This window comes from Hyla sarda, chromosome 9 (genome assembly GCF_029499605.1).
Source record: "Hyla sarda isolate aHylSar1 chromosome 9, aHylSar1.hap1, whole genome shotgun sequence".
NCBI classification, from domain to species: domain Eukaryota; kingdom Metazoa; phylum Chordata; class Amphibia; order Anura; family Hylidae; genus Hyla; species Hyla sarda.
Window position 1 is genome coordinate 99557351 of NC_079197.1, and position 12201 is coordinate 99569551.

The window sequence follows — 12201 nt, forward strand, 5'->3', positions numbered from 1 at the left end:
ATATGAGTAAGCCAAAATTCTCCTGGGAAAACATCTTGTGGACAGATAAGACCAAGATGGAGCTTTTTGATAAAGCACATCATTCTACTGTTTAACAAAAACGAAATGAGGCCTACAAAGCAAAGAACACAATACCTACAGTGAAATATGGTGGAGGTTCAATTATGTTTTGGGGTTGTTTTGCTGCCTCTGGCATTGGATGCCTTGAATGTGTACAAGGCATCATGAAATCTGAGGATCACCAACAGATTTTAGGTTTTACTGTACAGCCCAGTGTCAGAAAGCTGGGTTTGCATCCGAGATCTTGGGTCTTCCAGCAGGACAATGACCCCAAAGATACCTTAAAAAGCCCCCAGAAATGGATGGCAACAAAGTGCTGGAGAGTTCTGAAGTGGCCAGCAATGAGTCCAGATTTATATCCCATTGAATACCTGTGGAGAGATCTTAACCCCTTAAGGACTCAGCCCATTTGTGCCTTAAGGACTCAGACAATTTTATTTTTACTTGTAAATGTATGTCCTGGTTCGTTAAGTACCACCTCACAGGACATACATTTACGTGAATACCAGTAGCAACTTAGAACCGGTCCACCAACACGGTCCACGCCAATCCCTCTCTGGCACAGAGGATCCACCTCCAGCCAGCCGAATCGTGACAGTAGATCCGGCCATGGATCCCGCTGAAGTCCCACTGCCAGTTGTCGCCGACCTCACCACGGTGGTCGCCCAGCAGTCGCAACAGATAGCGCAACAAGGCCACCAGCTGTCTCAACTGACCGTGATGCTACAGCAGCTACTACCACAGCTTCAGCAATCATCTCCTCCGCCAGCTCCTGCACCTCCTCCGCAGCGAGTGGCCGCTCCCGGCCTACGATTATCCTTGCCGGATAAATTTGATGGGGACTCTAAGTTTTGCCGTGGCTTTCTTTCGCAATGTTCCCTGCACTTGGAGATGATGTCGGACCAGTTTCCTACTGAAAGGTCTAAGGTGGCTTTCGTAGTCAGCCTTCTGTCTGGGAAAGCTCTGTCATGGGCCACACCGCTCTGGGACCGCAATGACCCTGTCACTGCCTCTGTACACTCCTTCTTCACGGAGATTCGAAGTGTCTTTGAGGAACCTGCCCGAGCCTCTTCTGCTGAGACTGCCCTGCTGAACCTGGTCCAGGGTAATTCTTCTGTTGGCGAGTACGCCATCCAATTCCGTACTCTTGCCTCTGAATTATCCTGGAATAATGAGGCCCTCTGCGCGACCTTTAAAAAAGGCCTATCCAGCAACATTAAAGATGTGCTGGCCGCACGAGAAACTCCTGCTAACCTGCATGAACTTATTCATCTTGCCACCCGCATTGACATGCGTTTTTCCGAAAGGCGTCAGGAGCTCCGCCAGGATATGGACTTTGTTCGCACGAGGCGGTTTCTCTCCCCGGCTCCTCTCACCTCTGGTCCTCTGCAATCCGTTCCTGTGCCTCCCGCCGTGGAGGCTATGCAAGTTGACCGGTCTCGCTTGACACCTCAAGAGAGGACACGCTGCCGCATGGAGAATCTTTGCCTGTACTGTGCCGGTACCGAACACTTCTTGAAGGATTGTCCTATCCGTCCTCCCCGCCTGGAAAGACGTACGCTGACTCCGCACAAAGGTGACACAGTTCTTGATGTGAACTCTGCTTCTCCACGCCTTACTGTGCCTGTGCGGATATCTTCTTCTACCTTCTCCTTCTCTGCTATGGCCTTCTTGGATTCCGGATCTGCAGGAAACTTTATTTTGGCCTCTCTCATCAACAGGTTCAAGATCCCGGTGACCAGTCTCGCCAGACCCCTCTACATCAATTCTGTTAACAATGAAAGATTGGACTGTACCGTGCGTTACCGCACGGAACCTCTCCTAATGTGCATCGGACCCCATCACGAAAAAATTGAATTTTTGTTCCTCTCCAACTGCACTTCTGAAATTCTTCTTGGATTACCGTGGCTTCAACGCCATTCCCCAACCCTTGATTGGTCCACAGGAGAAATCAAGAACTGGGGTACTTCTTGTCTCAGGGACTGTCTTAAACCGGTTCCCAGTACTCCCTGTCGTGACCCTGTGGTTCCCCCGGTATCCGGTCTTCCTAAGGCTTATATGGACTATGCTGATGTTTTTTGCAAAAAGCAAGCAGAGACTTTACCTCCTCACAGGCCTTATGACTGTCCTATTGACCTCCTCCCGGGTACTACTCCACCCCGGGGCAGAATCTATCCTCTGTCTGCTCCAGAGACTCTAGCCATGTCGGAGTACATCCAGGAGAATTTAAAAAAGGGGTTTATCCGCAAGTCCTCCTCTCCTGCCGGAGCTGGATTTTTTTTTGTGTCCAAAAAAGATGGCTCCCTACGCCCTTGCATTGATTACCGCGGAATTAATAAAATCACGGTAAAAAAACGCTACCCCTTACCTCTCATCTCGGAACTCTTTGATCGCCTACAAGGCGCCCACATCTTTACCAAACTGGACTTAAGAGGTGCTTATAATCTCATCCGCATCAGGGAGGGGGACGAATGGAAGACTGCATTTAACACCAGAGATGGACACTTTGAGTATCTGGTCATGCCCTTTGGCCTGTGCAACGCCCCTGCCGTCTTCCAAGACTTTGTTAATGAAATTTTTCGTGATCTCCTATATTCTTGTGTTGTGGTTTATCTGGACGATATTCTGATTTTTTCTGCCAACTTAGAAGAACACCGCCAGCATGTCCGCATGGTTCTTCAGAGACTTCGGGACAATCAACTTTATGCCAAAATGGAGAAATGTCTCTTTGAATGTCAATCTCTTACTTTCCTAGGATACTTGGTCTCTGGCCAGGGACTACAAATGGACCCAGATAAACTTTCTGCCGTCTTAGATTGGCCACGCCCCTCCGGACTCCGTGCTATCCAACGTTTTTTGGGGTTCGCCAATTATTACAGACAATTCATTCCACACTTCTCCACTATTGTGGCCCCTATCGTGGCTTTAACCAAGAAAAATGCCAATCCCAAGTCCTGGTCTCCCCAAGCGGAAGACGCATTTAAACATCTCAAGTCTGCCTTTTCTTCTGCTCCCGTGCTCTCCAGACCTGACCCATCTAAACCCTTTCTATTAGAGGTAGATGCCTCCTCTGTGGGAGCTGGAGCTGTCCTTCTACAAAAATATTCTTCCAGGCATGCTGTTACTTGTGTTTTTTTTTCTAGGACCTTCTCTCCGGCGGAGAGAAACTACTCCATTGGTGATCGAGAACTATTGGCCATTAAATTGGCGCTTGAGGAATGGAGGCACCTGCTGGAGGGATCAAAATTTCCAGTTATCATATACACTGATCACAAGAATCTCTCCTATCTCCAGTCTGCCCAACGACTGAACCCACACCAGGCTAGGTGGTCGTTGTTCTTTGCCCGTTTTAACTTTGAAATCCATTTTCGCCCTGTTGACAAGAACATTGGGCCGATGCCCTCTCTCGTTCTTCTGATGCCTCTGAAGTAGAGGTCTCTCCGCAACATATCATTCCTCCTGACTGTCTGATCTCCACTTCTCCAGCCTCCATCAGGCAAACTTCTCCAGGGAAGACCTTCGTTTCTCCACGCCAGCGTCTCGGGATTCTCAAATGGGGACACTCCTCCCACCTCGCAGGCCATGCGGGCATCAAAAAATTCTTGCAACTCATCTCTCGTTTTTATTGGTGGCCGACTCTGGAGACTGATGTTGTTGATTTCGTGCGGGCCTGTACTGTCTGTGCCCGGGATAAGACTCCTCGCCAGAAGCCTGCTGGTCTCCTTCATCCTCTGCCTGTTCCTGAACAGCCTTGGTCACAGATTGGTATGGACTTTATTACGGACTTGCCCTCATCCCGTGGCAACACAGTTGTTTGGGTGGTCGTTGATCGATTTTCCAAGATGGCACATTTTATTCCTCTTCCTGGTCTTCCTTCAGCGCCTCAGTTGGCAAAGCAATTTTTTGTACACATTTTTCGCCTTCACGGTTTGCCCACGCATATCGTCTCGGATAGAGGCGTCCAATTCGTGTCTAAATTCTGGAGGGCCCTCTGTAAACAGCTCAAGATCAAATTAAACTTCTCTTCTTCTTATCATCCCCAATCCAATGGGCAAGTAGAAAGAATTAATCAGGTCCTGGGTGACTATTTACGGCATTTTGTTTCCTCCCGCCAGGATGACTGGGCAGATCTTCTACCATGGGCCGAATTCTCATACAACTTCAGAGTCTCCGAATCTTCTGCTAAATCCCCATTTTTCGTGGTGTACGGCCGTCACCCTCTTCCTCCCCTCCCTACTCCCTTGCCCTCTGGTTTGCCCCCTGTGGATGAAGTGACTCGTGATCTTTCCACCATATGGAAAGAAACCCAAAATTCTCTTTTACAGGCTTCATTCCGGATGAAAAGATTTGCTGATAAGAAAATAAGAACTCCCCCCATTTTTGCTCCCGGAGACAAGGTATGGCTCTCCGCTAAATATGTCCGCTTTCGTGTCCGCAGTTACAAACTGGGACCACGCTATCTTGGCCCTTTCAAAGTCTTGTGCCAGATTAACCCTGTCTCTTAAAAACTCCTTCTTCCTCCTTCTCTTCGTATTCCCAATGCCTTCCATGTCTCTCTCCTTAAACCACTCATCACCACTCTCCCAAAGTTGTTTCTCCCACTCCTGTTTCCGGTTCATCTGACGTCTTCTCTGTGAAGGAGATTCTGGCCTCCAAGACTGTCAGAGGGAAAAGATTTTTTTTGGTGGATTGGGAAGGCTGTGGCCCAGAGGAGAGATCCTGGGAACCTGAGGACAACATCCTAGACAAAAGTCTTATCCTCAGGTTCTCAGGCTCCAAGAAGAGGGGGAGACCCAAGGGGGGGGGTACTGTTACGCCGAGCGCTCCGGGTCCCCGCTCCTCCCCGGAGCGCTCGCAGCATCCTCTCATTCGCAGCGCCCCGGTCAGACCTGCTGACCGGGTGCACTGCAATATCACTCCCAGCCGGGATGCGATTCGCGATGCGGGAGGCGCCCGCTCGCGATGCGCATCCCGGCTCCCGTACCTGACCTGTTCCCCATCTGTCTTGTCCCGGCGCGCGCGGCCCCGCTCCTTAGGGCGCGCGCGCGGCGGGTCTCTGCAATTTAAAGGGCCACTGCGCCACTGATTGCACTCCCTACTTATACCTCACTTCCCCTGCACTCCCTCGCCAGATCTTGTTGCCATTGTGCCAGTGAAAACGTTTCCTTGTGTGCTCCTAGCCTGTGTTCCAGACCTCCTGCCGTTGCCCCTGACTACGATCCTTGCTGCCTGCCCTGACCTTCTGCTACGTCCGACCTTGCTCTTGTCTACTCCCTTGTACCGCGCTTATCTTCAGCAGTCAGAGAGGTTGAGCCGTTGCTGGTGGATACGACCTGGTTGCTACCGCCGCTGCAAGACCATCCCGCTTTGCGGCGGGCTCTGGTGAATACCAGTAGCAACTTAGAACCGGTCCACCAACACGGTCCACGCCAATCCCTCTCTGGCACAGAGGATCCACCTCCAGCCAGCCGAATCGTGACAGAAGCGACTGATTTCAGTTATTTTTTCCAAAGAGTGTGCAACCAAATATTAAGTTAAGGGTGCCAATAATTTTATCCAGCCCATTTTTGGAGTTTGGTGTGACATTATGTCCGACTTGCTTTTTTTCCTCCCTTTTTTGGTTAATTTACAAAAGGAATAAACATATGTATAGCAAAACATGTGTCACTGCAATCCTTTTCTGTGAAAAATACTTAATTATCTAGAAAAATTTAAGGGGTGCCAACATTTACGGCCATGACTGTAAAATGCTTACAATATTGACAGGGACACCACTAAATTCTGAAGTGTTCTCATTCTCAAAGAAATTCCTATAGGAGCAATATACTAGGCATTTGCTGATAATGCAGTTCCCTAACATTTTGTTGGGAGCACGTCCAAGCTGGAGGTACTCACCAAAAATGTATAGTTTTTGCTTGTGGAAATGTGTGTTAACTTTTTATCCTGTGTACTATTACAGAGGAAACCCCAGACCCTCAGTCAGGTGACAAAGATTATCTATGCGAGGAGACCATCCCTGTCTTTGAATCTGTATTGCTAGAGGAAGGAGAGACCATCAGGAAAATAGCAGTGGTGACAGAAGAGCCCCCAGTAGCAGAAATTCACTTGTGGATAATCCAGAAAGGTAAGGAGTGAATAAGCCATTTAGAAACTGCTCTTTTGGGATACAGAGCTCATAGCCAGACATGACTAGACACACTTGCCCTGTCCAGTCTAAACACAATGAACCCTTGTATTTATTAGGTGTTCTGCGCCAGTTTTACATAGAAAAAATGTCTAAGGAAGAATTTGAAGATCAGCAGGAATTTAAACAGATAACACGGACAACAGCAAGTAAGTCCGTGCATGGTTGGAAACAATGTAAAACTCTACTCATAAAAGGAAAAAATGTTGTGGATATGTATTTATAGTACACTTTGTATGTATTATTTATTATTTTTAAATACAATTTTTTCTAATTATATAGTGTTATGTATGAATTTGCCAACACTCACATTTAGTTTCAGTTCAGAGAAAAATATCTAACATGGATTCGCCACAGATTTGGCTAGGTTTTCTTTAGCAGATTTTACCCTTTGCATCCTGTGTAAATTTGACTGTGACAGTTCTAAAATCCACTAATGTCACAATTTACTTTTTTACCTTTAAGTTGAGGTGCGGGGGATAAAACAATAACATATCATAGTATATTAAAGTGATTATACCCTTTCTCACATCTGCTGCACATGTATGGAGGAAGGTTGGAGGACCAATAGGAACCGAGGGCTTAGACAGTAGATTGGGCTTTCTCTGTCACCCAAATGGCCTCTCAGTGTTGCAGTGCCATTGGGTTGTAATTAAGAGAGATAAAAAATGATGAGGACAGCGAGTAGTTTAATCCTGCGAGTAGAGAGGAAAATGTGAGGGTCTGAATTGTGGATTCTCACCTGGATTAACCCTTGAGGTTATGCGTATCACCCCTATATGCGGGGATTCAGAGGATTTCAGGCCATTGGCGCTTGACCGGTATATACAATGGGGATCAAAAGTTTGGGCGCCCCAGGTAAAAATTTGTATAAATGTGCATAAAGAAGCCAAGGAAAGATGGAAAAATCTCCAAAAGTCATCACATTAAAGATTATTCTTATAATATGTCAACAAAGGTTAGATTTTATTTCCATCATTTACGCTTTCAAAATAACAGAAAACAAAAAAATGGCATCTGCAAAAGTTGGGGCACCCTGCAGAATTCATAGCATGCACTGCCCCCTTTGCAAAGCTGAGACCTGCCAGTTTCATGGATTGTTCTCAATCATCATCTGGGAAGACCAGGTGATGTCAATCTCAAAGGTTTTAAATGCCCAGACTCATCTGACCTTGCCCCAACAATCAACACCATGGTTTCTTCTAAGCAGTTGTCTAGAAATCTGAAACTGAAAATAGTTGAAACTCACAAAGCTGGAGAAGGATATAAGAAGATAGCAAAATGTTTTCAGATGTCAATATCCTCTGTTCGGAATGTAATTAAGAAATGGCAGTCATCAGGAACAGTGGAAGTTAAAGCAAGATCTGGAAGACCAAGAAAAATATCAGACAGAACAGCTCGCAGGATTGTGAGAAAAACTATTCAAAACCCACGTTTGACTGCACAATCCCTCCAGAAAGATCTGGCAGACACTGGAGCTGTGGTACACTATTCCACTATAAAGAGATACTTGTACAAATATGGTCTTCATGGAAGAGCCATCAGAAGAAAACCTCTCTTTTTGTCCTCACCACAAAAATTAGCGCTTGAACTTTGCAAATGAACATATAGACAAGCCTGATGCATTTTGGAAACAAGTTCTGTGGACCGATGAGGTTAAAATTGAACTTTTTGGACGGAATGAGCAAAGGTACATTTGGAGAAGAAGGGGAACAGAATTTAATTAAAAGAACCTCTGTCCAACTGTTAAGCATGGGGGTGGATCAATCATGCTTTGGGGTTGTATTGCAGCCAGTGGCACAGGGAACATCTCACAAGTAGAAGGAAAAATGTATTCAATAAAATTTCAGCAAATTTTGGATGCTAACTTGATGCCATCTGTGAAAAAGCAAAGTTAAAGAGAGGATGGCTTCTACAAATGGATAATGATAATGATCCTAAACATACCTCGAAATCCACGGGGGACTACATCAAGAGGCATAAGGTTTTGTCATGGCCTTCACAATCTCCTGACCTCAACATAATTGAAAATCTATGGATAGACCTTAAAAGAGCAGTGCGTGACAGAGCCCAGAAATTTCAAGGAACTGGAAGTCTTTTGAAGACTGGAAGAATGGGCAAAGATACCTCAAACAAGAATTGAAAGACTCTTTGCTGGCTACAAAAAGTTGTGATACTTGCCAAATTGGGCAGTACAAGATATTAACTCTGCAGGGTGCCCGAACTTTTGCAGATGCCATTTTTTTGTTTTCTGTTATTTTGAAAGTGTAAATGATGGAAATAAAATCTAACTTTTGTTGACATATTATAAGAATGTCCAATCTGTAATTTGATGCCTTTTGAAGATTTTTCCATCTTTCCTTGGCTTCTTTATGCACATTAATAACATTTTTTACCTGGTGTGCCCAAACTTTTGATCCCCACTGTACATCTGCAACTGAGAAAGGGTAGGATACAACCCAAAACGCATCTTGCTATGGATTTTTATGAAACTTGTTTTTAATAAACTGCATTTTGCTTATTAAGAAAGCTTCCTATGACCTTAATTTCTACTTTCTAGCACCACTCTTGAGTTCTTAACCTTTTATTTTATCCTATTGGGTTGTAATGGCAGCCAGGAAGCCTGACGAATGAACAATGAGCATAAAAACAAAAACTAGAAACAACAGCAGCATTGTGTTTTTCTTTCCATTACGCCCGACAAAAGTAGTCCTTTCTATAGTCCTACAGTGTGGTGCTTCAGAGTTTTCTGTATCTCTTTCAATGTGTTAGATTTGTAAAATAGGACAATTGCTACAATATCTCTTGTGTAGTAGGCTTTATTTTTATATACAAATAATTTTTGTCTAACACATTTCAGTGTATAGTTGTCCATAGTATTGGCTCAATTGAATAATACATCTATTCTTGTTTATGCTTTTTAAATGTATATAAACAATTTTCTGTGGATAGAAAAGATACAGGTATGTTTAAATATGTCACAAGTTTATTGTGACCCATGTGAAGGCAGCATAAAGTTGTGAAAGACACCATGAAAACATGTCGGTATGCAGCAGTTTTCATCAAATCTCTGCTTGTCAGATGCAGGTCAAGCCTGGAGTCCTCATATTCATAAGCTGCAGGCTAACCCCATATTCATGCTGCTGATTGACAGCTATCTCCGTATTACTCTGCATAGGGAGAAAACTATCAACCATCAGCAGGTGAGCAGGGAAGTTGGACACTCATGAATACTTACTGTGGAGCAGACATACATTATTGAAAGGTTTCCAGGGGTGCACAATATAGCCTGTTATTTGACGAAAACTACAGCATATTGAATAAGGGTAGCTTTCATTTCTTTATGCTTCTAGATAGGTGGCAGATTCCCTTTAAACCACTAAGTCACCACTTGCTTATGTATTTTCAGGCCAGTGGAAAATCTTCAGTGAGGGTGAAGCTCAGATCAGCCGCATGTGTGAAACTCGAATTTGCCGGACAGAACTGGAAGACTTGGTGAAGGTTCTGTACCTGGACAAGACTGAAAGGGGTCATTGTTGAGAGCAAAAACATTGAAGGGGAAGAGAAAACCAGAGGCTGCCTAAAGACATTGGATTTGTAGCCGGACTGCAAGCTGATTCTGCTTAAGTCAACATTGTCGCCAAACCCAGAATGTAGGGACTATTAAGCATGGTGTGTTGAAGAAAAGTAACTGGCAGATCCAAATGTGTAGGAGTCTGTGAGCAGTTAAATGCTTCCTCTTATGCCTTAGAGGGTTGGCATCAACTGTGAAAAAAACACAGGTTTCTTCTTTATGAGAAATAAAATGTTTATTTGGAAAGTTAAAATTAATGGAATAAGCATAACTTAATAGAAGAACAGAAGACCCATAATGCAGAAACGACAGAATTCATGCATATATATATATATATATGCCTGTGTCTACTTGTTCATGCACAGGTTGCCAAGTGTGGCATTTGATGAGAAGACGGCACATTGTATTGGAGCTTTTCACATAACCTTGGTTATGCAAGGGTTTCCATTCTAATCTTCAATGCTTTACTGAGCTTCCATTGTACATTTTCTTTGTTGCAGGACAATCTGACATTAACATAAATTAGATAGTTTTCTTTAAAAAATAATATCTCCATTCTAGGCCAAAGCAACATGGATTTAACCATTTAGCCTCAATAGGTTCAAGCAGTTGTAAATGTTTTTTTTTAGATGACTCTTTGTGCCCCTGTAAATAAAGTGGTTAGAGGCATACGTTGTACCGAAGTGTGTAAACTATTAGTTTTAAAAATGATTGAGAGTGTTTAAAGCTTGTATACAGTATATATTTATACAGGTTTATATAGGTTATCTGTAGGAATATCTACAGTTTGCAACATTTGCCTCTACAACAAAAAAAAAAAAAATGATTTGTTGCTTCTTTTTGCTGTACTTTATCTCCAGGTAACAATACAAAATAACAGTTTTGGCAAGAAATATAAAAAAAATATATATTATATCAACAAAAAAAGATAATGTTTGACCCTTGAGTTGCCCTTGTTATTAGAATTGTGTTTGGCCATTTCTGTAAAAACTGTTTCTGGGGAGTTATAACCCCACTTTAACCTAAAAATGTTTTTGTGATGCCAGTTAGGCTGCATTCACACCACGATTGCAGTCTATGGTTGCCGGTTCTGGCTCGGGGAGGGGAAAACCAGGCACTCTCATACCCGACCTGGACCGACGCTGAAATCCATTTACTTTAATGAGCCGACCAGAGTCAAACAGTGACTCCGGTCAGCTTATTTCTGTCCCGTATCCGGTTTTGTGACCGGACCTAAGAAATGAGCGAACCAGAGTCACTGTTTGACTCCGGTCTGGTCATTAAAGTAAATGGATTTCAGCGGCCGTCCGGCTGGGGTACGGGAGCGCCTGGCTTTCCTCTCCTCCAGCCGGATGAGGCAACTGTAGGCTGCAATCGTGGTGTGAATGCAGCCTTAAAGCTAATTTTTTACTCCCCCTATTTCCCACATTGTTGTTTAAAAAAGAATAAATGATCATGAACGTCTATGAAAACAAACAAACTTTTAATATGTAATAGAAATATAAAATATATCTAAAGTTTTGATTTTGATCAGTAGAATGAGTCAGGAGAAGTGTGTGCTTAGTGTTCTTTTCTGTTTTTGTATAACATGACCAGGCCAGGACAATCTAATGTTGTAAGTCTATAGGCCTTTCTTGCTCACATAGACACAGAGTGCTTTCCCTCCTCCTTTTTAGTGACCGTAGGGGATCTGAACACTCAGACCAATAAAAACTTTTAATATGTCTCTGGGACAAAGTTTTTTTGTTATTATTTTATTTTTTATAGCGACAAATACGCTTTAAGCTGCCTGGAATCATGCAAGTGTGACATAGGAGTGGGATAACTTCAGCAATACCTGAATTTTGTAAATAGAGATAGACATTAACACTATGTAATTGTGTAAGTATGTATAAGTATTGATATTGTTGAGCTTAATGAAGTGAAGTATTTAGTACTGTGTGCACTTAGTGTGGGAATTTTGGCGTGTAAAAAACATTTACCGTATGCTTTTAAAGTGTTTGATTTTATTACTGATCAGAGCCAGATACTGTATGGTAAATTTTTTCTAATGTTTCTATTTTCTGATTGTAATTTTGTATTTTATTTTCGTACATTAATATGGAGTTAGTCATGGCCTGAGCTTAAAGGGTCACTCTCATTAAAACAAATTTTTGCTATTGCACTCCTTATGGTAAATGAAAAATATTTCTAATATACTTTGTTTAAAAAAAAATGAAGTTTTCTATGTTTTATTTGTGCTTAAAAAAGCTCAAGAGCACATTTTCCCCCAACTCACACACAGACTTTGGACCAAAGTCCAAACACAGGAAGTGCCGCCTGGAGTGCTGAGGGGGGGGGGGGGGGTGTCCAGCCTCATCCAATCATAGCTCCTCTCACACAT

General features: G+C 43.5%; 1 protein-coding gene across 4 annotated transcripts in view; it reads left to right on the forward strand.

Moving 5' to 3' along the window:
* Positions 1–11985, forward strand: part of CHRDL1 (chordin like 1) — a 121603-nt gene extending 109618 nt beyond the window's left edge. For all 4 annotated transcript variants that reach the window (XM_056538910.1, XM_056538911.1, XM_056538912.1 and 1 more), the window contains 3 exons: positions 6020–6184; positions 6304–6393; positions 9654–11985. In XM_056538910.1, the coding sequence (XP_056394885.1) occupies positions 6020–6184; positions 6304–6393; positions 9654–9784 (386 nt within the window). In that variant the 3' untranslated portion in view covers positions 9785–11985. The remainder of the gene's footprint in view (positions 1–6019; positions 6185–6303; positions 6394–9653) is intronic.
* Positions 11986–12201: the final 216 nt, after the last annotated feature.